Genomic DNA, 27,112 nt, shown 5'->3' on the forward strand with positions numbered 1-27,112 from the left:
AAGATTAAAATGTAGGCTAAAACACTTGGAAAGCGCCTCGTGTTTGGAGGAAATTCAGAAAAGTGTTGTATGGAAGCCAAATTTTGTCATTTAGGGAAAAGTTGTGGGATCTCATGTAAGAGAAGCAGGTACACCTCAGTGTAGTTGTCAGCCCAAAAGATGCTGTCAACTGGAGTTCACAGGCTTGTTCTGAGTCATGGTACAGATGTGTGTGCCTGACACCAGTTCTAGCTTGAGCGCAAGAACATTTTCATGTGAAAAGTTTCATGGGAATTGGGATATTTAGCTGGAAAACAAAATGTTTCTGAAAAGATCATGAGGTCCCATGAACTGTCCAACCTCTCCCTCTTGTAAGAGCTAAAAATTCTCATACTGTAAGCAAAGTTTAAGCAGTTTATTTCTGCAGAGTTTTGCTAAGCCAGGTCTTTGAGTACATATTCTTTTGGATGGGAGAGGATACCGTAGCATACATACAAATTTTGTGGCCTTTACCTGCTCCCAGACTCTGTGTTATAATTCCTTAAATAACAGTACTCTCACAAAGAATCTTTGAGTTTTCAGCTCCTACCTCTTTTCCAGAAATGCATGTATAAATCTTTACAGATATTTACTATAATTCCTATGCTGTGACACATTCTTTATGTATGGTGTATGAGCTAAAGTTTCAAAATTTTTGAAGTAATCAAACGCTCAACTTTAGAACAGTGACTTCAAGCTAACTGTGAGTTTTTCAGCATCTTCACGTTCTCCTTGTAATATATTCAGATGAATGTTCTCCCATAACTTTATCTACGTCAGTAAAATAAAAATGGGTAAAGGAACAGAATTTCTAGGAAGTCATTGATTCGTTTTCACCTACCTAAGGCAAATCTCTTTACCAGCTCAGGAGAGGTTTACCTCAGCTGCTCTGAAAAGGCTCTATTACTCAAGATTGAGTGTTCCCTGAAGTGATCTATTTGCTGTGCTTAACTGTCCTTTTCAAAAGTTTTCATGATGTCAAACATGAATCTGCCTTGTTGTAAATCAAGTGTCTTAATCCTTGTCCTATCCTATAGACAAAAAATATTACCTTGTCCTTGTTACATATTTCAGGGGTGTTATTGAACTTCCTGTCAGTTCTTTCACAAACTGAAGAAAGTGAGTTCTTTCAATCTTGATTAATTTCATATTTTCTAGCCCTCTGATCACACTGTATAGCTTTGTAATATTTTAAAGCCTTTGCTATAATTTTACCACCTTCAAGATGATGTTTGTCTTGTAGCATTACCAGAAAGCTACTTGTCTTTAATGGTTTAGTTATGGCTCTTCCTTAAATACTGATTCATATTGTGGCTCTTCCTTAAGTACTGATTAATAGGAAGTACTTGAGATTTTAAGTTCTTTTCTACTTTCCTGAATCTGTGAGAAAAATATGCACAGTTAACATAGAAATAAAACTTACCTATGTAGAAATGAAGCCATGATTACCACCAAATTTTTTTGTACAGCTACCCTTTAGTAAATTCCAGAATTTGAAGACTCAAAGCAGGATCTGTGCCTGTAGAAAGGGCTACTGTTTCCCCCACTAAGCCAGAAATGGTATTTCTTGATGGAGCATTCCATAGCTTTCATTTTCACAACTTTGGTGGCCTGAAAATATGACACTTTCAGTTGGTTTCTTCCTCCATTCTTCTCCCAGTCAATTTTGGTAAAATAATAATTTTAGGGAGAAAATAGATTTTTAACAGTATTTGGCAATTTTACCATTATATTTTCATGCCTGGTAATTTTCGGCATTGTCATATAGAAATCTATGTCTCAAACCTTTTAAGACAAGATTACTGTACAGTTCAGCAACACTCCTGTGAGAAATATTTTGAATTGCAGTAAACATAAACCGATGTTTACCACAACAGGTTATAATACCCTTTTCCAAGTTTTGCCTCAAGCTTTAGTTAACAGTGGTCTGCAGCCTTATGATTATATGGTCTGGCCTACAGAACTTTACTCTTTCAACACTATTGAAATATCTAATTAGCAAATTTGATCTAACTGCATGATTTTATCTAAAACTTCTTTGACAACTCCTCAATTTCACAGATTCACAGAAAACAGACGTCTGTGAAAGAGTAATGTTCAATATATGCTGATTAGTATATATGCTGATACAGTATATATGATTATACTAATGTGAGTTTGTTGCCATAGAATCACTAGGACAGTTAAAGTGGGTATTTATTGCCCTAAAGAGGTGATGTCTTCGTGTTCCTCCAGCAGAGAGAGGGGGAATAAAGCACATTTTCCAAAGCTGTAAGGAGACTTGGCTGGAGAACAGTAATGTGGGTGTTGCAGCAACTCACAGGTTTCAAAATTTTACTTCTGTCCTGCATTAAGGCTCTTTCTCAAGGTCTTTTCTAACTTGAATCATATTGCAGTTTATGCTATTAATTTTTGTTTCTCTTTCCTCCAAGTTCTCTAAAAGTCACAATTTTTTTCTTCTAGAAAATTGCTGCATGACATTTTAATTTTACTTGTTACCCTTCCATAAATATTTTGTTCAGAGAAATACTTCAAAGTGCTGAACTTCATAGAGAGGCAGTATATTCAGAGAATCTATGCAACAATTTTACTTAAACTTCAAAACTTTGGTTTAAAAGTATCATGAGTGACAATACTTTTGATTATGTCTTTTTGTACAGTCTGCATTTATGCTTTATGCTTTATTTGTTGCTTTTATTATTTCTGTATAGTGTGTTTCAGCTAGGTATGGCTATGACTTTCTTAGTAGGATGTTCTTTTAAAGCAAAAATCAAACCATGCCTGGCCTACAAATCCACCTGGTTAGATGTGGATTGTCCTGTTAGCCTGAGCAAATGCAAATGGAATGAAGTCTGTTTTCAAATAGTAAGTGTCATGTCAAATTGATTCCCAAGCACCTTCTAACACCTTATTAACTGTTCATTCTGTACCTTTGTAATAAAAATTCTGTAACCTTTTTCTTCTTTAATTCACGCTGATTTAATAACTTCAAAGTACTCATCTTGGGTAACTAGGTAAGAAAGGACTATCAACATCTTTTTGTGGTAAGCGAAGAACCTGTCGTCACAGATGAACACTACCTGTCATGTGCCAGGACAGAAGCACAGAATCTCAGAAACGGCAAGGGAAGAGCATCTCAGACCAGCCGGTCTTTGCACCTGCGAATACGTGACACACGTATGTCGTTCAGACTTGCCTCAGCCTCGATGTACGGAAATGACAACTACTTCTTGTGGTGTGTCGTGTGCCGTCTCACCCGGCGCCTGGGGGTCGGTGGGGCGTCCGGGGCTGCCCGGCGCCCCGCGGGCCGGGCCGCGCTGCACGGCGGCGGCGGGACGCGCGGTGGCGCCTGCGGAGCGCTCAGCGCGGGGCACTGCGGCGGGATCCGGTGCACCGGCAGCGCTGCGGAAACCCGCAACCGGGGGTGGGGGCACAAAAACGAAAAGCAGCCCCGACCGCGGAGCTGTCAAGGAGAAAACAAGGCGTTTTAGGGTCGCTCATCCGTCGTTTCCCGGAGTTCTGGCACCATCCCCGTTTATCACCCGGTGGCGAGCTCCCTCCCTGGCGGGCATGCCAGGTGCCTCTCGGCACGGTGCCTTCGTCCGCCCGGCGGGGCACACAGTCCGCACAGGCGGCGACGCGCTGCCCATCCCGCGGGGTGCGTGTACGCCTGTATGAGTATGTGTGTGTGTGTGTACATATACATGTACGTGCGAGGCTGAAAGCTCAAGAGCAGGCTGCCTATTGGTATCTGCTCTTCGGCACCCTCCCTTTCCCCCGCTCCCCCCTCCTCCCTCCCTTGTCTTTTTTTTTTTCATTTTTATTTCAGGCTCATTTTGTGGAGTTTCTGCCCCTCTCTGCGTCAGCCCCACGTCACTTTGCCGGCAGCTCCCCGTCTTGGGCTGGAGCAGGAGCCGGAGCTGCTTTATTATCAGCTGGAGGGAGGGAGGAGGAGACGGTGCATAAAGGGGCGAGCGCGGAGCTCTGAGCCCCGCCGCCGCCGCTCGCTGCGCCTCCCTCGCCGCCCGCTCGCCGTCCCTCCGGCGGGCAGCGGCCGCCCGAGCCCCCGCAGGCAGGAGCGCAGCCTCCTCCACCTGCCCCCGCCGCCCCGCGCGTTTTGCAGCATCATCGGCAGCAGCCGCGGGGGCAGGCGGTGCCGCTGTCCGCCCGCGGGGCTAGGGGCAGGTGCCGCGCCGCGCCGGAGGCCCCGCTCGCCCCTGTCGCCGCGGCGCCCAGCTCGGGCCCCCGCCGCCCCGCGCAGCGCCCGGGGCGGTCAGAGCCGCGGGGCGCCCGTGGCTGCGGCTGCGGCGCGCCCATGTGAGCCCCGGCCGCGGGGTGCCCGCCCGCGGCGCGGAAGGCTGCGCACCCTCCGGCCGTGCGCCCCGGCGGCGGCGGCGGGAGCAGGAGGAGGCCGTCGGGGCAGTGCTGGAGTGAGCATGGTGTCTTGGCGGCGGAGGCCGGGGCCCGGCCTGGCGCGGCTGTGGGGCTTGTGCTGCCTGGTGCTGGGCTGCTGGCCGAGTGCGCTGGGCTGCCCCGCGTCCTGTGGGTGCAGCTCCTGGCGGATCTGGTGCACGGGGTCGTCGCCGGGCATCGCCTCCTTCCCCGTGCCGCAGAGGAGCGCCGAGGGCGACAATGTTACCGAAATGTGAGTACGGCCCGGGGCCGGGCGCGGGGGCGACGGGCCGGAGCAGGCGGGGGAAGCTGCGGGCGGGGGCGGAGGGGAACTGACCCACGCCAGAGGCTTTTGCTCCGCGGGCAGATGCGGTGGCTGGAAGCCTAAAAGCCCCGTGTGATTTTATTTGGACGCGGCTTGCCAGAGCTGCCGCTGCCAGCCCCGTTTAGATGATGAATCCTAATTGTTCGCGATGCAGGTCGCGGGGACCGGGGCGGGGGGTCGGCGCCGGCTGCAGCGGGACCACGGGGCAGCCGGGGAGCGGACGGGGCTGGGGCTTCGCCTCAGACCATTGCCCCAGCTGCTGCCGCGGGTTGCGCACCGCTCAGCCCGCACCTCTGCGGCGGCAGCAGGTACGAAACGGAGGGGTTTTTCTTCTTTTTTTTTTTTTTTTTTTAATTTTTTTTTAATACTTTCGTTTCCTCAGCTTATCGCTGCGAACCGAGAGTATTGGTGTGTGGCTTGTCCTTCGCCCCAGATTTCCACTGTTTTATATTAAAAAAAAAAAAAAAAAAAGTAAAGAAAAAGATGCGCCAGAAAGTGACAGCAAACTGTCTTTCATACCCTAACCATAGGAATGCGAACCTGCTTTGACCTTCTCAGTGGAGGTGGCTGGAAGGAAAAAATACAAAACCTGCAGAGGAATGAACATAGTGCTGCTTGTCAGCAATTGGGAGGGAATTAGAGAACCCTAATTAAGCGTCATGAAAAAAGTTTTTTTCCTCACGTTCCCATGTGGTGCTTCCATCCTCGTTGGCCTCGAAGACAGTATTTGATGAGGGAGTTCTGCTTTTTGTGTTAAATCCGGCATAGTTTCACAGTTCAGAGCACCATGGCATTCATGTCCATTGCTCTTGCAGAGCAAAAAATTTTGGATACTGGATGTGTAGATGATAGATCTCGGGAAAAAAACATCTCAAGCTGTTTTGTTTGTATTTCCCTACCCCTGTTTTTCAATTGTTTTCTGTGACATTTAATGTAAAAGATACCAGCATATATGCCCCAAATCTATACAGATTTCTCATTATTTTGGTTCTCCATTCTTCTTCTGTTTTTCAGTGTCTTTTAGAAGAAATAAAAAAGTACTGTGAAATAGTGTGTGAGTTTAGATTAAATTCTAGCCTTTGGGCTACATTCCTGCAGTTCGTTGAAGTCAATTTGCTGCATTTCCCTGCATTTGCTCGGGGAAAAGCTGGAGGCATTCATTTCTACTACTCACGTATGGCCTACCTTTGGGAGACTTTTTAGGACCTGTGATAAAGAAATAGTCTTTCTCAGACCATTTATAACAGTTATAACTGTTATTGATTCAGATGTTTATGTAGATTGCTTAAATAGAGAAAAAAATTACTCTGAGCGATGCATTTTTATAGGCTTTGGTAGCCTTTTTATCCAGTGCATTCTGTTTAGAAGTAACAGAGAAATTTTCATCTCCAGTTTAATCTTTGATTTGAAAGGCCAGAACAGAAAACACATACTGTAAATATGTTTTCTTCCATGATTAGCTTAAAACATGTCTAGTCATTTTACATTGATACTTCTGTCTTCAGTTTGTCTGGGTTTTTTAAAGCATCATTTTCTTTACAGTTCTTTTTGGTTTTTACTGTATCATTCTGTGACATTGCACATTGTTTTGTTTGGTGATCTAAAAATAATTTTGAGTCATGGATTTCTCAGGAGATGCTGTTGCACATATTTAAGATGGTATTTTCATGTGTGCTTTTAACATAAAACACAGGGACCCTTTAATTAGTTAATAGACAAATTAAAAATTGAACTGCAGTAGCTGTCATATTATTTCATTGTGTGAGCTCAGTAAGCACTAAATACATACAGAAGCAGTTCTAATACAGTAGGTATTAGATTGACAATACAGATTGACAAACTATTTATAACACCGCAGATCTTGCTTAATTCTACTTAAGAAACAGGTTTAAGAGACTGGAGTGTTACATTTCACTTAGCTTCAGTGTAGCTTCAGGCCTGGTTCTTCTTTTATCTGCTCTGCAGATACATTCTGTTGGTCTCTGGTGGAATTTCCCTTGGTATAAATAACATGTAAAAAGTATAAGACAATTAATTTGAAGAACTTATTCATGTATATTCTGTGAGTATCTATGGAAATCAATCCTATACTTATTGGTTATGTCCTGGTCTTGACAGGGGTGCGTCCTGCAGTCCTAGGCTAAACACCCACAGGCACCCGTGGCGTGGGTCCTGAGTTCAGTCTTTAGCCCAGCCCAGGCACTGGGAGTGCTGGGATAGCTGCATGGTCAGTGTGTGTGTGTGAAACCCGTGGTGGTGCAGAGGATTGGCTGTGGTCCAGGTGGATGGCACTGAGCAGGCAGGATGTGAGTGGGCAGCCAGGGTTTTCCACTTGGCTTTAAGAAATGGAAGAAGATGGAATGGTGCAGCAGGAATAACAGACGTGAGGTAGCGCGTATCTGGCAGCCTCCACAACCTAACACTCAGGTGCTTCACTCTTTTGGTCCACAGGTGGATTGTACTTTAGAGTTTATAAGCAGTCTCATCCCAGTCCAGCTATTCCTGCTCAGATCCAGCATCCAAATCTGTGGAGAGGGTACTTCTGCCTATGAAGGCCAGCTGCTGAAACTTGGTGTGGGAGGGCATAAGAGTATTTATGCCTGGTGCTTTCTTAGTCATCTCTCTCACTCTTTCCCTTCCTGGCTGTTTTTGCATAGTGTTCCACTACAGTAAATGAGACAGATTTTAGATTTGCCCGGTTGGTTAAGATGATGGTGTGGGCTGGTCTTTATCTGGAAAGCAAGTACTGGTGCTTATCATAACAGACTGTACTTGTAATTATTTGTTTGGTCACTTTGTTATTATTTGAGACAAATTCAACTCCAGAGTGAGATTCTGCATTAGGATAAATGGAATCAGTCATTGATACGTTGAAAGCCAAGGAGCAAGAATGACAAAAGCAAAATTACTTTATCAGATTTGTAAAATCCATGTGTTGTAGACACAATGGCAAATAAGTAGGCCTTGTTGAGATCACTCATGCAAAAATATTAATAGGATGGTAAATTAGAAATTTTTAGAGTGGCCAGGACTTCTTGAAAAAGGACTAGTATAATATTTTCTCATTAAGGAAAATGCATTGCTCTTGTATCTCAGTGTACATGACTCTTCAAAAGGCTTTGATTTAAAAGTGACATGTTGCAGTACAAGTATATTCCTGGCCTAGCTTCACAGTTCTGCTGTCAAGTCATTAATATGTATACTTATGATTATTCAGGTGAATGAGGTTTGAAATTAATTGGTGTTTTTCAGGAAGAACTGCTTGCCAACAAAATAGTAGGTGACTTTTAAGCTCTTGCCTATTAAAAGAGAGGTGATTGTGTATTGCGTACATTTCAAAACCACAAAATAAATTTCTAATGCAGTTATATAAAGCACTCTAGAATTGTTAATAAGCAAGACAGGATAAGTAATTTATAGAGTAAATTATTTAACAAGTCATGTGAGCTTGTGCTAAAAAAAAGAGCATGTTTAAATTCATTGAAGCTCAGAGCTGTTGGTATTTTGAGTCTTTTTTATTCTCGATTTTGAGACTGTTGTAGATTTAATGTCATATAAAACTGTCTACAAGGCTCCTCAGCCTCTAGCCCCTTCCTCTGCAAAGCAACTTCTGGCTGTGCATCATTGCATGACTTGGCTGGATTGAAAAGTTATTTCTGGTGACTTGGAATTGTATAATAAAACATGAGACACCAGGCTACAAATTATTAAAGGCATTTTGGACAGTGGTGACATAATAGCTTCATTTAGGAATTTGTCCTTTTTTTTTTTTTTTTTTTTTTTTTAACTTCCTTTAAAGATCTGGGAAACTGGTTAAGGTGAGTTGAAAGTAAGCACTGTGAAAATCAGTTTTGTAATGTCTAGGCTCTAAAAATACTCCGGGATCACAAAGCACTGAATTTTGTATATGTTCTTTTTTTTTGCTCCCAGGGAACCTTTTGTATGTCTTGTTCTAGACATTGCCCTTCTGGTTTGTGAGGACTGATGGGGCTCCTAAGGGTTTCCACTGAAGCTGTCTCAATCAGGCAGAGACAAAACATCTCATGAGGCTCGAAGAGAGCATTATCCTTCAGAAGGCAGTTAGCATTGGGCAGGGTGGCAAGAACAGTCTCTCCCTCAATATCTTTGGTCACTCAAGAATTTTGAAAAAGGTTTGGGATGTCTATACTGAAATGAAAGATTTGGTCTTGAGCACCTTGTTTTCAAGAAACTTCGATTTTTTTTCCATTCTAATGAGAAAATAGGGCTTGGCAGTGCAGCCTGTGATATCTTTAGCATGGCATTTTCCAGATTCCTCAGGTTCTATTTTTTCTCCATTATTTTTATGCTGACAAGTGTAACAGAGAAAGTAGCTTAGCAATATTCTGGATCCCTAATCACTGTAGAGCAAAAAAATTTTACGTAACTGAACATGGACCTGATTTCTCCATTTTGGATTTCATTTTTAAGTAAAGAGGGATCCCCCATCTCCCTTAATTTTTTGTTTTAGTTGCAATTCTTTCTCCCATGTTTGTCATCTCTCTATACACAAATGTCTAAGAGTATGGCCCTTAAGGTTGTCATCCAGATATCCTTGCCCGAGCAGGAAAAATGTAGGAGGTAATGGAGCAAAGAATTCTAAAACTGCTTCAGTGTGTTGTTGATGTCAGATGTATATTTAGCTTGTTACCTCTGAAAAACTGCTCTTTAAAAACTGCCCTTTAAAAAGCAAAGCAGATTGTATAAATTCACTAATTTACATGCATTTCAAATGGAGAGATAAATCCATAGAGGTTTGAAACCTTCTACTGCTTGGGTTGTGAATATGCTTTTTTACAGAATGCTCTTATGTTTGTGAAGATCTCTTCATCCAGATGTATGTAGTACATTGCTGTTAAATTATATATGATCATATATGATTGGGATGCATCCTAACTCCTGGTTGATTATGAATCTATATTTTCAGAAACTGCAAAAGGCAAACCAAACTACTGCCTGCCCTGAAACGCACATATGGAGTTTCTGTGTTTTTACATAGCTACTATTAGTCGTAATATTACAGTATCACAGGATCATAGAATGGGTCATGTTGAAAGGGACCACTGGTGGGATCATCTGCTCAAGAAGGGCCTACTAGAGCATGGGCTCAGCATTGTATCCAGATGGTTCTTGAATATCTCCAGTGAGGGAGGATCCACAAGCTCTCCAGGCAATCTGTTCCAATGCCTGGTCACCTGCACAATAAAGAAGTTCTTCCTCACATTTGGGTGGAACTTGCTGTGCATCAGTTTCTGCCCACTACCTTTGTCCTGTTGCTTAACACCACCAAGGAGAGCCTGGTTCTGTCCCCTTGACATTGTTCTTTCAGATACTTCCATACATTGACAAGACCACCTCTGAGTGATCTCTTCTCAAGATTGAACAGGCCCAGCTTCTTCCATCTTTCCGTGTACAGGAGATGCTCCAGGCCCTTAATCATCTTCATAGCCCTCTGCTGGTCACTCCCAGGAGCTCCATGTCTCTCTTGTCCTGAGGAGCCAGAACTGGACACAGCACTCCAGATGTGCCTCACCCAGGCACCAGGGTAGAAGGACAGGATCACCCTGCTTACCCTGCTGGCACTGCTCTTCCCAGCGCACCCCAGGACACCATTGGCCTTCTTGGCCCCAGGACACACTGCTGGCTCATGGACAGCTTGTTGTCCACCAGGAACCCCAGGTCCTTCCCTACAGAGCTGCTTTCCAGCAGATCCACCCCCAGCCTGTGCTGGTGCCTGGGGTTATTCCTCCCCAGTGCAGGACCCTGCTTTTGCCTTTGTTGAATTTCAGACAGTTCTTTTCTGCCCATCTCTCCATCCTGTCAAGGCTGCACTCTGGGATATTGGCTACTGCTCCCAGCTTTGTGTCATCATGACCTGCTGAGGAGGCCTCTGTCTCTTTGTCCAAATCACTGCTGAACAAATTAAACAACACTGGGCCCAGTGTCCCCCGCTGGGGGGACACCACTAGTGATGAGCCTCCAACTAGACCTTGTGCACCGATTGCAGCTCTTTGGGATCTGCCATTCAGCCAGTTCTCAATCCAGCTCAGTCTCCACTCATTTAGTTCATGATTCCTAGACTTGCCTGTGAGGATATCATGTAAGACAGGATCTAAAGCCCTGCTGGAGTCAATAGCCCTCGTCAATCCAGGTAGTTGTCCCATCAGGGAAGGCAATCAGGTTGGTCAAGCATGATTCCCCTTTGCTGAATCCATGATAACTAATTCTGATCACCCTCTTGGGATCCATGTGGATAAAGATGGCCTCCAGAATGAGGCACTTTCCAAGGATCAAGCTGGAGACGGCCACTTGTTCTCTGGGTCTTCCTTCTTGCCCATTTTGAAGACGGGGGTGACATTTACTTTCTTCCAGTCCTCAGACACCTCTCTTGATCGCCGTAACTGTTCCAAGACAACTGCAAGCTGCCCCGCTATGGTGTCTGCCAGCTTCTCCTCAGCTCCTCGTGAATGCAGCCCATCAGGACAGCGTCTTTTGATTTGTTCCAAGTGTCCTGTTGCTGCTTTCACTTCCTGTGTATCTCCTGCTTGTGCTTCACTTTTGACAGAAGTTTTTGGCTGATCCATGCAGCTCTCTCGCCCTCTTTGCTCCATTTCTTACTCGTATGATCTTGAGTCTGGAGGAGGTGAGGCTTGAATATTTATTGATCATCTCTCTTGGACCCCTGTTCTCTGCAGGACCTGTTCCTGTGGGATTCTTCCAAGAAGATCCTTGAAGATGCTAAAGTTATCTCTCCTGAAATCCATGATTTCAATCTCACTTGTGGCCCTGCTTCCTCCATGCAAGGTGCTGAACTCCAAAATCATCTCATGATCACATTGCACAATTGTAGTGGACTTACTGGAAGGGAGCCACACCATGGAAATTCAGATTTATTTTTTTATTACTTTCTTCTAAGAAAATTACCTGCATTGAGTGTTGATCATGGCAGAGGCTACAGCTGAAACTTAAATATTATTAATACGAATTCAGCTATATATGTTTCTGTATTGTGTTTTCATTATTAGGATAAATTCAGATAAATTCTTGGAGATAAGTTTCAGGTCAATATTCTTTTTTTCCTAGATAAGGCCTGAAGTAATGAGGTTTTTTTTTTTCCTTCAGCATAAGATAAAATGGAAAGAAGCAGGCCAAAGGTGTCCAAGGTATTTTCAGAGGCACTTTGAGACATTGTAATCTTCGACTTGATGTGAAACTTAAACTTTACTTTGCTAAGGCAAACTAGTCCTGATCTTTCAAGGTAGTTAGATGCTTTTTGTTTCAGCAGGAAGCTGAGGCTGGGGTTCTGGCCTATGTAAAGTCAGTGACAAAAATGAACGGAGTTAGTGTTTCACCAGCATAGTGTAGAGTATGTATGTGAAGGATGAAAGGAGCCTTGATTCAGGCGTTTTCCTGCCTTTTTAAAGTTTGGAAGAGATGGGGCTTGTTGCTCGATTACTTGATGTGTTTTTGACTTGTAGGTTTTTTTGCCTTTCATGTGTTTTTGTTCTGTATGAATATTAAAAACGTTGAGGTAAGTGGAAGCTAAGATTGAGTATTTCAGGCAGGAGCCTTTCACAACATTTTAGATAATTTTGCTTTGGAATGAATCTCCTCGTGCAAAAAAAAGTTGCAGCTCCTGCTATGTATTCGTAGAGGATATATGGTCCATTGTATACACTTGGGTAATGTATAAATAAAAGGAAGGCAATGAATTAATCAAAGTCAATCTATTGCTGAAACAGACAACAGTGAAATGGTAACACTTCTGAGCTTCTTATGAAAGGATCTGTCCACAGAACTGTAGTTGAGGCTGGGAAATTTACCTCTTTTTCCTCTTCGTCTGACAGGTGAGCCAAAAGAAATCTTCCAGTTTTAGATGTAAATGAAATTAGTTTTACCTTTTTAATTTCCTAACCATGCCTGTCAAACTAAGTGAGGCTGTGTTCAGCAGGTATCTTGTGGAGCATGGCTACCCCACATTGTGCAAGAAGATTCATGTGAAGAGTGCAGAGGGTGTGACTTCCATTCTTTTGCAACAACCATCTGGTTTTTCTGAATGCCAGACAGGCACGGCAAGCATATGCGGATAAATCATGTGCACATACTGGGCATGTCAGACTTACTGGGCATGGGCTGGAAGACCTTCCCACAGCATGTGCCCTGGATGTCGTGCACTGCACCTACTAATCACGTCTGGGACAGTCTCAGACCTCAGCATTTAAAATCTGGCAACTCCCTACTAACTGTGTAGCTAAGGCATTTAACTCAAGGGGCTACTCTCCACAATGGAGAATGTGCTTCTTCCAGGAAGTGATTCAGGAGGCTAAATTAGGTTCCCACTGCACATTACCCCATGCAGTTATCCCCTTTCATCCTCACTGACTGTTGAGAAAACATTGGGGACTTAGTTCACTGGGGTGAGGGACAAGAGCAAGACCTTCCTTTTGGCAAGCAGGGATGTAGTGTGGGGCAAACTGATTTTGTGGTCCTAGGTGAACCATTTCAGCATGCATATGAAGAGCTGCTCTGCTAGAAGGAGAGCATAGATCTAAGTCTGAATCAAGGTCTTAACCATGTGAGCATCTTAACTGCTGGTCCTGTATGGTGTACAGATGTGGGCTTGCTTTGGTTCTTCCTGTCTGAGTTGCCTTCTTTGGCATAGAACATTCAAATGTGCTTTTGGGTCAGAGAGCAGGACAGTCTGTTTAGCTAAGAAGCTGTGATGCTTATTTGTGTAGTGAGACAGCTGAGTCCTGCTCCTGCTTCACTGAGTGTTAAATTACAGCCAAAATGAGAACAGCACAAACAGGTAAGGTGGAGATTGCTCTCTTTCAGATGGCTTTGTAAATATGGTATCTTCTGAGAGACTGGAATCATGTTTCCTTAGGGAGATGAAGAAATTGAATCTGGTGGCCCAGATGCCACTGGAGCATTATTTACAGCATTTCCTCCAAATGTGTGGTCTTCATCCTCATAAAAAGATGTCTTTTTTTTTTTTTTCCCTCTTCCTCACTCAGTAGGTGGGTGAATAGTCTACTGCCTATTAATCTCCTATTCTCCTCTCCAGTCTTGCCTCTTCTAATTTTTAGAAACAGGTTTTGGAACACCTTATGCATACAACGATCTTCGCCTGGTAAACATACATACTGTATGCACCCTCCAGCTGGGAGCAGTTTTGTTGACTCTGTGGGTCTAACTATGTAATGTGTATAAACATATGTTTTAAGAGTTTTAAGTTTAGAATGGTAGTAAGTAAGCATCTTTCTAAGACTCTATTGTGCACATATTGCAGAGTCACAGAATATGCTGAGTTGGAAGGGACCCTCAAGGATCACTGAGTCCAGCTCCTGGTCCTGCACAGAGCACCATCCCCAAGAGTCACACCCTGTGCCTGAGAGCATTGTCCAAATGCTTCTTGAACTCTGCCAGGCTGGTGCTGTGACCATTTCACTGGGGAGCCTGTTCCAGCATCCAACCACCCTCTGGATGAAAAATCCTTTCCTAATATCCAACCTAAACCTCCCCTGACACAACTTCAGGCCATTCCCTCAGGCCATTCCCTGATTACCACAGAGGAGACATCAGTGCCTGCCCCTCCTCTTCCCCTCATGAGGAAGTTGTAACTGCAGTGAGCTCTGTCCTCAGTTTCCAGGCTGAACACAACAAGTGGCCTCAGCTGCTCAGCTGCTACTGATATGGCTTCCCCTCAAGACCCTTCACCATCTTTGTTGCTGTCCTCTGGATGGTCTCTAACAGTTTAATATCGTTCTTATGCTGTGGTGTCCAAAATTGCAGACGATATTCAAGGTATGGCCAGTGCAGTGTAAAGCAGAACAATCCCTTCCCTTGACTGGCTGGTGATGGTTTTGCCATTATTTATGAATATAGCAAAATTACAAAATTACAAACATTTTGACTTGACGCAAATCCATGCAGCATCAAGCCACCTAAGCAGAAAATACTAATTCTGGATACTACTTCTGCTATAAACATCACTGCAAATCCTGGATCGTGTTTGTGTGCTATGACTGTCTTGTTGCCTGAAGCTTATGTCATCTAGGGGATATGAAGGTAACACAGGTGAAGAAATAGATGCTGCTTGCCTTAGAGGTTGGTGTGGGTGGAAGAAAGACTCCCAACATTTCTCCCAACTCTTCATAGCATTCCTGTCTGCATTGACACAGGAGAGTTGTTCCTTCTGTTGCATGGTTTGGTTACGTGCAGAGTTTTTGCCTCCTTTAGAGCACTTCTGCATATTCTCATGAGTTCTAATGAACAGTTTGACTTGTAGCAGTGTTGCTCTTCACACTAAAATGTGCCTAAAATGAAAGTTTTAGGAGGTGAGAATCCCAGCAGTTGGAGGTATCATCAAAATACTAATCTATCTTACATTTGCAGGTGAACGCTTCACCATCAGCACCTATGTTTTTTGGGCCAGGGGCACTGCTGCAGAGGATGTGTAGGATGGAGGAATGCTGAAAGGTGTGTCTGGTACTGAGGTGCAGTCATGAGAACCATAAGCAGGAACAGGCTGAGGATGACAGAAGTGCTACTCCCCTCATAAGCAGTGGCAGGGACAAAAGCTCTAAAAGTACATGAAGAATACTGTGAAAGTAGCAGTGGTGAGGAGAAGGCAGCTTTTCAGGGGTAGTAAAGAAGGTTGAAGAATTACTAAAGATGTCATCTTGTGAAAGAGGTATCTGCAGGGTAAGTGTTTCATTTGAAGGCAAAACGGTAGACAAGGTGATCTCAGGTTTGAAACTATCATGTGTAATATGTAATACGTAATACGTAATATATAATTAAAATAAATGCTTACGAAATAGTGTACTTTCCTTACCTCAGAAGTTTAACAACAAATAGCAGCCATGAGCAGGCTTTATGAGTACAAGCTGATCACAGTCTAGAAGGAGCATTGCATATGTCACATAGCAGAACAAACAGAAATACAAAGAGAAAACTCAAGAAACAGGATGGTTGTCTGGGTGTACCATTGTGACAGAGAATTTGCTCAAAATCAAACTGGCCTAGTACAGGAATGTGGAAAGGAAACAGTAGCAGCAATGTGGCAGTCAGCACAAGTATTAGAAATATTCTGGATTCTGACAATTGTGCATAATAAACACATCATTATGCTAATATATGCAGTGCAAGTAAGAAACTACTTATATTAAATGAAGAACAGGATTCTTCAAGTGGAATAATGCTAATAGAAGAAGCTATGAATTCAAAAGCTTGGCCAGCTACAACGAAAAGTGGATTATACTATAATGTAAATAAATGTGGTAAAGTGAAATAGGAAACTGTGAAGAGCACACAAATGTGAAACAGTGAAGAATGCATCTGAAAGGTGCATCTGAAGAATGCACCGACAAATGATGTTGAAACATTCTCTGAAAAACGCATAGGCTAAATTTAAGTGATAAGATTAGTGTCGTCATACAGAAAGTGGCAACCTCTTCTGATGCTAGACAGGGTGAAGTAAACATGAAAAAGACAACCCACAACCCTTTTGGAATGCTTCAGTAACACAATGTGAAGTTCTATTCATGTATGTTTTTCATTAATAGACCAGAGTGTCTTGGAGAAGGCACAGATCTGTGATTAGGGCTGCAGAGGATGTTTCACAGGTCTTGGAAGGGAGTATGGGAAACCAGTTGTGAACCATGGCAGCAGATGGTATCATTTGCAGAATGGAAAACCATCTATTTGTTGGGTTCCCTATGTAATAATTGCACAGAAAAGAGGTAGAGGTTATGACCACATGTAGGCTCTCTTAAATAAAAACAGAAGAAAGAAACTTTTTGCTGGCTAATGGAAAGGGGTCTATGTTTTGAGATGTCAGGAGTCAAATTGTTCAGCAAATGTAATGTATTAACAAGATATAGATGGATTTTCCTGGACAGAGGGCTTTAAATTTTGCATCTTCGCTCCACCCTTTGGAAGTACTGCCTTTTGATGTCTATCTGGCATGAAGTGCACTGCATGCAGTGAACGAGACATTAAACAGGGTAGCAGGTGCAGATATATGTCTTGATGATCCAATGATCCAGAGCAGACTGATTGGAGTATTTGATATTCTAATAGCCAGTAATTTTAAACTGAATAAAGCCCAATATTAATGTCAAACAGTGGGAACTGCATATGTGAGAGAAAACTGACTTCAAAGGAGATTTCAGAAGGAATGTCTTATGTTGACTGAAAGAGTCAAGGAATACTGAATATGTCATAACCCAGAGACAGGAAAAACTGTTGTGAGGAATACTGATATATATCAGAAATACTATCTTATTCCAAAGGATTTGCAGCTACCAAAGACATCTCTTCCAGAAAGTTACTGAGTATGGGCACCTGAACGGAAGAGAATTCCAAGGTTTTGACAGCAATCAAGAAGCTTTAATGTTTTGATTCACTGAGGGACTTAAAAAGATGCATGTAAGGGATGGCTGTCTGAAGTATTACTGTGCTCTTGTGGAGTGGATGTTTTTCCATTCTCATTTGCATCAAGGCCAGTGACAGCTATAGAGATGGTGAATGCAAGTGCTGAAAAGAGACTATTTGCATCATTATTTTTTGAAGACAAGGTGGTTCTGCAGGAGAAAGAACTGTCACTTTTATTTGTATTTATTCATTCCTCTGAGATGTTCTTTCATCCTTGTAAGGAAATAATAACATCATCAACAACAACAATAATAAAGATTAGTTTTATGGCTGCTTTCTGTTGAGAAATAATGGAAAGCCACCTTCACTACTCTCCTTTTGTATGTTAATTTACTGTGTGATTTTTAGCATATATATTATAAAGGGTCTGTATGGAGTTTAAGCCTCATCCTAGCAATCTGCATAGATTATTTCATACACAGGGGATGAAAACTTGTTTTGGAGATAAGTATAACGTCAGAGATTAGGATATATCTTTTAGAATAGTAGGTCATTTGGCCTTCTGACAATAAAAAGGAGTATCAACATTTCCAAAATATCTTTGCTAAGGAAAAACAAGTCTGTAGCTGTCATGTATTCCTGGAAAAACATCAAAAATTCATGTCTTGATGCAATATCAAATGTACAAACTTGGGGATCTCAAAGGGGAGGACAGGTCTCTAAATGGAGAAAATACTTAATAAGCTATGCATGCATTTGGGGGAAAGTAATTCTGAAGACAGAGCTCATCAAGAGCATAAGTCTTAAGTCTGAAAGCTGCATGAAATATCTTGAGAGTTTGCTTGGTTTGGTAGCCTGCTCTCTGAAGAGAATAAAACAAACACCTTGAAGTGAAACTGAACTATAAGTAAGACCGAGGGTATATTATGTTTCATTTTCCCTGTCTTACAGTAACTTTCTTTCAACTTTGCATTCCAGGCATATTCATTTATTTTTACTTTTGCCTTCATGCTGTAAAGCAGGAACTGAGGTTGGCTGGAAACTTCCGATTTTCCAGGCATGGACTTCCCATTTTCCAGGCAGTTGTAGTCATTAGCAAGAGCATAGATCTGCTCCTGGAGTGCCAAAACAAGATTGGTATCTCCACTGAATTCCTGTTTTCTTCGGCTTTAAACTGGTGGGTTGGCACTAATTGTTCAAGATGATGGCTTTGGAGAATCAATTTGCAGTGGCAGCTATGTGCTTCTAATAGGATAATAGTATATTGCTGTGGCACAGAATGTGCCACACATCAAGAACAGGGAATTCTTGAAATTAACTGATCTCTGACATTGCCTGTGAGATGTTGAGTTCCAGATTGTCCTGAACAACGAGTTACCTGAGTATGGGACATATGTTTACCTGAGTATGGGACGTGGAGGATTTGCTGAGAAAATGCACGTGCCTGTGTCTGTGAAGAAAGATCCCAGAGATAATTATGTTGTCTCCAGAGCTGCTGTACTGGCACGTGGAGAGCTATTTCCTGAACTCTTCTGTGACTTGTGGTTAAATACTCTAAATGTGAGGAAAAGCCCTTAGGGAACATGTGATAGTGGGAACCAGGGTTTTTTTTGTGAAACACAGGGTGATTCACAGTTTAAAACAAATGAACAAAACAAAGCAAAACAAAAAAAAAAAAAAAAACCAAAACAAACAAAAAAAACCAACCAACCAACCAACCAAACAAAAAAGCCAAAAAAAACCAACCAAAAAACCACTGCAGCACTTGCTCAGAATTTGTCAGGAGACACTGGGCAGCCAAAGGAGGAGTCAAGCACTGGTAAAATCTCTGAATGATAGGTAGGTCCACCGTGGGTAGTCTTGACACACTGCATCTTTCCTGAGTTATATGGCACGCTCCTCTAGCAGTAGAGTTTCTGTTTCCTGAAGTTATCCTCATTAAATATCGTACTTATGGTACCAGATGGAGGAAGCAAAATAGAATAAAATAATTGGAGTAAGCTTGTGTATTTGTAGAATATTTGCTGGATTTGGGTGTCTGTATTGCACTCATTACTTGTTAGGCATTTCCTTCCAAGAGGAAGCTTAGTCCTATGCAGGAAGATTTCTTGATTGAGCAGAGATTATAGCATTGATGCCTACATCTGTCTGAAACTTTACATTCCTGATATGCAACTCGGTGCTTCATTTTCCACTGTGAGTTCATGGTGCTTCAGCATTATTTTAAACTTGGTTTCAGAGGGGCTACAAATGTAACCCAGTTCAATATGCCAGGTTTCATTAAGTATTGTATCAAGTTTACAAATTTTATGTGATCTTAATGTGTAATAATGAATCAGTCTGCATTTGTTGAAAATGTCTCTTAGTTTTAGACTACCTTTTAAAGAACTTGGTACCACATTTGAGTTTGTAAGAAGATATGGCACCAGTTTATGCAATGTTTAATTCTCAATATTAACACACAGCTCTCACAGTAGTCTAGACTAGGGACATATGTGACCTGTCATTAAATGGTAATTAATCTACTGACAGTTCAATGCCTGAAGTGTGCTGCCTTTGTCCCCTAAAGACTTAGTGAAAAAACAACTTGGAATATAAATTTTTTCTATAGTTCAGAATTCAGTTCATTTCGCCAGTGAGTGTTTATTAACTTTAAAATCTTTTTTGTATTAACTAGAGCTAGACCTATAATTGATTTATTTTTTGGAGTGTTAAGAAAATATGTGTCCCATAAAGGGAGTTTTTTGGCAACAGAATTACTTCTGGAGCTGCACTACAACGTTATTTGCTTGCATCTATGTTGTTAAGCCTAGCATGTGCTAGTTTTTTTCCAACATGTCCCTATAGCTCCAGATGGAGTAGTATACCTTAACATACATTAAGCAGGAGGAAATAGAGTAAGTAAGTTAGGAAGGCATATTTCTGCTGGCCTTTTATATTCAGATTAAGGAAAATATTTGAAAGTTGGAATGGAAAAGCATGGAATCCATTTTTTGAATTACTAAGGAACATTAAATAGTCTAGATGGCTTTAAACATCAGAACCCACTTTCTCTTCATGCTTTTGCAGTTCAGAAGTTGTTTCACTGATGTTAAACATAATCTGTATCCTTTCATTTTTATAATGAACATAAGTGAAGACCACCCTCTCAAAGGAGATCTTACTTGGAGGAGTTGACTCTTATAGATAAGGATTTTAAACTATTGTTTCCAAAATGTTGTGACAATGGTGAAGTGTGAGTGTGTGGCATTATTCAGTAGCTGCTGAAGTGTGGTGAGATGAACAAAGTATTGTAGGTTGCAATGTGTAACCTAGGTGTGTGATTCTGAATCCCTTTATTAGAATTATTCAGTAGTTTACAATGGTGAGACTAAATTAAGGGTCTGAAGACAATTATTGTTTACTGACTACTCATTGAAGGAGATGCAGAGTGCTACAGTGTAATCAAGCAAATAGCTTTGTAGGCAGCTAAGGGCTTGATTTAGACGTGGCAGGCAGTATTTGTGAACTGATATATGTGGTCTGTCTGGTGCTATCCAGCCAGGTTCTGGCAGTGCAACAGTGCTGTGGTGTGCAGTGGGAGCTTCCAAGCTCTTCACGTGACTTCAGCCAGCTGTGAGTCAGTATGTTTTTCTTTTGTGCTACAGTAAAAATGTTCCGTTAAAGAAGAGGGTTGATATTCTTAAGGGCAGGCAGGCAAATTACATTTCTCAGTGTCGCCCACTCCAAGTCAAAGCTTTTAGAGTATTAATGTTTGATGATAAGTAACATTAAGGTAAAGTAGTTGTGAAGAAGGTAAAAATAGACTTCATTTAGGGAGAGGTTTTGTTTCAGATCTCCCTCTAAATTAAACAGAAGAGCAATTTCCCTTATAGGGTACAACTACATCATTCTACTCTTTTCTTTCTCACTGCTATGACATAGCTGCAAAGGCTTAACTTGAAACAGACTTGTTAAGTGAGTAGGGAAGTGTAAGAGGATGTGACCTGCTTATGGTAAATTATGTCTGTCCACTCTTTCTTCAAGGAGTTCCAAGTGCATGAACTTTGCTTTACTGTTGTGCTCTGTACTGAGAGTGTTTTTACAAGTGTATTGCAGAGGAGTTATTGAATTAGTTAGACAAAAATTCTACTGGGTCCCAACCAGTATGATTTGGAAAAGCGATGGTGTCTTTTGGTTCTTTCAGCTAGAAACTAGAATTATAAATCATTCATCTTAGAGAAACCAGTACCAGCTCAAAATAAAGAATGCCTTGCTCTCCCCCACCTAGGGTTTCTTCTAAGGGGTGCAATAAAAGAAGGAAAGAAGATACCACAAACTCATACTATTACTTCCCAAATATAATTTGTTTGGTCCGTGATGGACTGATACCAATCTTTTTATATAGATTGTGTGCTCATACTAAAATTTGTGTTTGATGTAAATTGTGAAGCATCATTGGCTTCAGCACAGCTGAACTATTTTACACCGAGGCTTAACACAGGATGTAATACACTAACAAATTTTTGTGTAACATTGTAAGTTATGTCAAGTTCTGGAGTTTCTTGTAGTGAGTAGTTCTAGTTAAATATTTATGTGATTAAAATTGCAGTCTCAGATTTGGATGGGTGATATGAGTGTTTAAGTGATGGATTTGCGTTTTGGCAGTCTTTGTTGGGTTTGGGGTTTTGGTGGTTTTTTAAATTTTTTTTTTTGTTTGTTTGGTTTGTTTTTTTGTTTCTGTTTTATTTTGGGGCGTTTTTGACAGCGTGATTCTTAGCTAGTGCAACTGGTTATTCTGTTTCTTTTCTTTAAATCTGAGGCTCTTCATACTTTGTGTTTCACTGTCCATTTTCCTCGATTCCTGCTCTTATGTGATTTCCCTATCTCTATTTGACCTTGACAGGATTACTTTTGTTTGATAACTGAGGACAGGATGAGGAAGGCACCTTTGAAACCTTTGCGTAACTTTACTTTAGCATTATATGGACCAAATGGCAGAGAAGATGGATGGTATTTAACTCAAAAATGAGTTCTTCAGGGCTTGTTTAAAGGAAGTATGTTCACTGACTTGCAAGACTCTTAGATGAAGGAATTGATAGATGTTTTATATACTATTTCATCACTGTTACTCGGCAAAGTACGTAAACTTACCAATCCACAAAAAAACCCCAACCAAACAAAATAGATTCGTATATATTGAGCTATTAAATTACTCTGCCTTAAAAATTCAGGAAAGGAAACACGAAAAGCAAAGGTCTCATATTCTAATGGATACACTTTGTTAATCTTATTCTGAAAAGTCTTGCAGAGCAGTCGATGTCATATGATGCTGTAGTAATGTGTTCCATCTAGCATCATGAATTCTTTTTACTGCCCTTCTTTTTCCCAAGGGACAATGGATGCCATTAGGGGAAACTTTTTACTTTTCCTGGTGCATGGTGAGAGCATAGCCCAAGTCAGAACTGCAGCTTTGGAGGAGAGCCCAACCCAACTTATGGGATTCCCGGACTTCTGTTGGGATTTAGAAACACAGTGAATTTCTCTTAACAAGGCAATCCATGTACCAGCACAGGTGCATGGATTGCCTTTGGAAGTGCAATATACCTTCTTACTAATTCACCACAACTCCCTTTAAATAAGTTCTAAAAAATGCTTTGACTGAAGAAAAGTTTTCTTCTAACAAAGAAAGACTCATTCATTTTATGAGAACCTGCATCTTTGGTTAGTTTGTGATGCATGTGAAAGCACAAGATGTCAATCTCTTTTTAAATTTTTCTGGGACTAGGCCAATATTTTGAAATGTATGGACTCTTTAGCAAGGTATCCCTTAAATCAGGCATACTTTTCTGCCCAGAATGTCTGAAAAATTGCAGTTTCCACTGATTTCTTTTTCCTGGACTGTGTGATTTCCCCTGTGAAATTTTTCTTCCTGTAGAAGAAGTAATGATACATTTGCTGTGAGCATTTTAATTTCCAGTCTGTGGGATGTCACTGGGTATTCATAGATCTCACATGGTCATAATACAAAGGACTGGCTTGCATGCCCACATCCTTTTAGGCAGATATTAAGGATGTGTGAGTGGACTCAGTACTTCAGTCTAATACAGCAGTTTCTTGCCTCTTAATTTTTGTTTGTGTGTATAACATCATGAAGTACAACCTCTCTCAATTTTCCTATTGACACATCTCTTAAAAAGAACTGAAATTAATTTGTGTCAGGGAAAAAATAAGTGTAAAGAAGTGATGAAGTTAACAACATGAGGGAAAAGACTAGGGGAGTATGATTGTCTCTCGTAAGTGGGGGTAACTCCAGTACTACCTTTAAACTTGCCCCCATTGTTGTTGTTAAATCCGTGGGGTAAGGACGTGTCTTGGAGAATGGTGACATAGTAGTGCGGCTTTATTTGGCCTTCAGGTTGACTTGCTTTCTTTTTTTCCCCTGTGTAAAAATGAGCGGCTCCCTTGTCCCACAAAGTACCATTTAAATGATGAGGAAGATTTTAAGGAGCACTTTTGCTTTGCAGCTGGTCTAATTAAGATTTAGAACTAATTACAGTAGGTCAGCAATCATGACTGACTTCCATACATCAGTGCATGATTTCTGAACAGTCAGAAAGTAAGGAAGGATCCACTTACATACTTCTTTCTGTTTTGCTTTTTCAACAGTTACATTGCAAACCAGCCAAATTTGGAAAGTATCAATGACAATGAGGTTGGATTTTATGTTGGACTTAAAAATCTGTGAGTATGAGATACATTTTATACAACTATTTTTTCTGTATTTCTTTTAGAGAAGCATGCAGAGACCTTATCAAAATGTATGCCTAACTTTATGTGTGACTGAGGAAAGTAGTAAATCTTGCAACTCAGCCTTGTAGAGATTTCATCCAAAATCTTATTTTAATCATTATTTTCATTACACTTTCCATCATATTTTAAATTAAGCATTTTAGCAGCTTTATTTATTTTCCTAGGACCGTGGTGGATTCAGGCCTAAGATTCGTGTCCCGTCATGCATTTGTAAAAAATGTGAACCTACAATACATGTGAGTAAGCATAGTGTCTGCATTCTAGGTCGAAACTGTCAAACTCATGTTAATTTATTTCTATCTCTTACTGTTTGCTTAATTAAAAAATATTTTAACAAGACAAACTTAGAATGGTCTTCTATTGTTAATTTCCCTTAAATAAGACATATATTGTAAGGAACTGGTGGATTATAAAAACATAATGTGTGAAAAGACCATCCAGTTCATTATTCTGTCTCTAGAAGTGTACTATGTCTTTTGTGATAAATAATGTAGCACAAAAAGTGTGTCTCTTGAGGGTATGATGTCCACACTGTGCGTCATGCTCAGTGACATGATTTTGACTACCTCTAGTCTGATTTGATGAGTTGAACATATTTTAGCAGCTGCAGCGCAGGAGATGCATACATGGGGCACATCTAATATTTTGATCACTGTATGTGCCCAGAGATGTGATACGACTGTGAACTGAAGTCCTAGGGGTGATTCACTTAGAAAGCTCACTCAAGATCAGTACTAATGCACCCAGAGCAAAATATAGGAATGATGTTGCTTTCACACCCAAATGTGATTTGTAGTTCATGACTTACAGGAAGCAGAATTTGTACCTGTACAGTTTTTGACTGTGTTTTCCTAGATTTGCTATGCTTAAGATTTAGTGAAGGATGAACTGATCGAAGCTCTCTTTCTACAGCTTTTGTGCCTTTTGTGTGGGACAGACATAGAGTAGTTCACTTTGCTACTTACATGAGAAACTGTGGATCTAGTCCAGTAAAAGACTTAAGATCATGTGAGTGGCTCCGTTCCTCACAAGTACCCTGTTTTAGCTAAATATTCCAAGTGCGTGCTTTAGTCCATACATCTTCAATAGACGAACACTAACCTATATTAATATTTACCCAAACCCTTTGCTTTTATCCTAGTGAGATTGGGAAGACATAATCCAAACCTTGGCTTTGTAAGATACTTCCTTGAAAAGGAAAGAACTGTTGAACAGAACACAGGGTTCTGTGTGATTCGATCGCTTTGCTCATGAGATGGAATCTCTTTCTGACTGGTGTTTTCTAAATACCAACAATTAATTTGTGTAAGGAAGTGGACATGAATGTCCATTTGTCTAAACAGTAATTGCTATCCTTAATATGGAACAGTCACCAGAGGAGTGTGAACCAGATCTTGTGAGCCTGTGAAATTTATATCACTTCCTATAGTCATCAATAAAGAGCTTTTACTATAATCAGTTGGTAATATAAAGGAAGTATATTCCAGTGTAAATTCAAGTGCTTGCCTATGTAACACTTGCTCAGTGAATTATGACTGTAAACTATGAAACTCCATAAAGCCAAGTGGATGTGCACTGGCTGTGGAAATGTGCAATAAGAACATGCTGTCTGAGGGCCATATTTGCAGAGAAAGATTTAGTGACTCTGCTGGGAAAGAAGTGGGATTCTCTCTATGTGCAATGAGGCAGAACAAAGCAAATTCAAGTCTGGCATCCAAAGGAATATTGTGTTACATTTTTACATCTTTTCCCCATTGCATTAGCTGCTCTGAGGGAATCTATTGCAATGCTGTATATAGATTAGGACACCGAATCTACTCATCTTGAAAGATGCTAGAGAGCGGTAGAGCCCGAAGAAGCTTGCAAAGCAAGTAATATAAGGAGGCTCAGAGCCTGAGTATGTTCAGTGCCATAAAGACAAGATGAAAAGGAACATTCATCATTGCAATAGGCAATAGAACAAAGAATAATGATCTGAAAATCAAAGAGGGTTGATTTAGATTAGATATAAGGAAGAAGTTTTTTGCAGTTAGGGTGATGAAACACTGGCACAGGCTGCCCAGAGTAATGCTGGATGCTTCAGCCCTGGAAGCATTCAAGTTTACATTGGATGGGGTCTGAGCAAGCTGGTGTAGTTGGAGATGTTGAAGAGTTGGAACTAGATCATCATTGAAGATCTCTTAAGCCATTCTATGATTCTATGCCTCTGTGCTTGTCTTATCTTTAAAAGAAGAGTAGTTATGATGAGGAAAGGAATCAGCTCTCTCCATGACCATGAGTACAGTGTGAGAAATAATGAATTTAGTTTGGAGAAAGATCAATAGAATTTTGGAAGACTTTTCCAGCTCTCTGGGCAGGTAGACACCACAGAAAGAGTGATAACTGGTATGATCCTCTTGAGAGGCTTTTTTGCCTGTTGCCTTAGGGAAATGGGTTTCATGCAGTCACAATGTGTGTCAGTCTCCAGTGTTTGCTTTTAACCAAAATTTGCACAGGTGTCTTGGTTTGGAAAGACAGGTGCCTGCTAAAGAAGGCAGGAGCCTCCCCTGAAATAGAGAATGCAAACCTTCCCCACCCCTCCAAATTGCTATGAATTTTAAATTAAGGGGCTCTCAGGCAGAAGATATGGGAGCAGGAAATAACAGTTCTTTAATAGGGGAGGAAAAAAAAAAAAGGATAAAACAATGCAGTACACTAGAACAACACTGACAGAGTCAGAACTCAACCTGACACCCTGTGGGTCAGGGTGTTGGTAGCAGTCCACTTGGAAAAGGGGTGCCGTCCTCTTGGAGTGTCAGGCGTGATTCTGTTGGAGCAGGGGGGTCCTGTAGGAAAGGGGTGTCTTCTTCCTCCGAAGATCCATGGAAGAAGAAGCAGCTGCTGTTCCTCTGGGGAATCCAGTGGGAAGCCGTGCTGGTTTCAGAACCTCCAGATTATACCTGGGTAGCAATGCTTGGCTCCTCCCTCTGGGTAGAGCAGCTCACAGTGGGATGTTATAGTTCTTATCAGTCATGCAGTGACATTCAATAGCCTGTTATCAGCAGATGTCCCCTGCCAAGGGAGGAGTGATTGTGATCACTCAGAGAGAGAGATAAGGAGAATTGTCCACTTGACACAAGACAACTGCCATACCCATGGTAATAGAATACAGATGGTAATAGAATACATTTTACCTTGCAATCTGGA

At 41.4% G+C, this 27,112-nt stretch overlaps 1 protein-coding gene across 1 annotated transcript in view; it reads left to right on the top strand.

Moving 5' to 3' along the window:
• Positions 1 to 4,454: 4,454 nt before the first annotated feature.
• NTRK2 (neurotrophic receptor tyrosine kinase 2) overlaps positions 4,455 to 27,112 on the top strand; it is a gene marked incomplete at both ends in the record, with an annotated part of 194,013 nt that continues 171,355 nt past the window's right edge. The window contains 3 exons of the mRNA XM_084224831.1: positions 4,455 to 4,663; positions 23,783 to 23,857; positions 24,091 to 24,162. Of these exons, the coding sequence (XP_084080957.1) occupies positions 4,455 to 4,663; positions 23,783 to 23,857; positions 24,091 to 24,162 (356 nt within the window). The remainder of the gene's footprint in view (positions 4,664 to 23,782; positions 23,858 to 24,090; positions 24,163 to 27,112) is intronic.

Source organism: Fringilla coelebs, assembly GCF_963513975.1.
Source record: "Fringilla coelebs genome assembly, chromosome: Z".
Classification (NCBI taxonomy): Eukaryota; Metazoa; Chordata; class Aves; order Passeriformes; family Fringillidae; genus Fringilla; species Fringilla coelebs.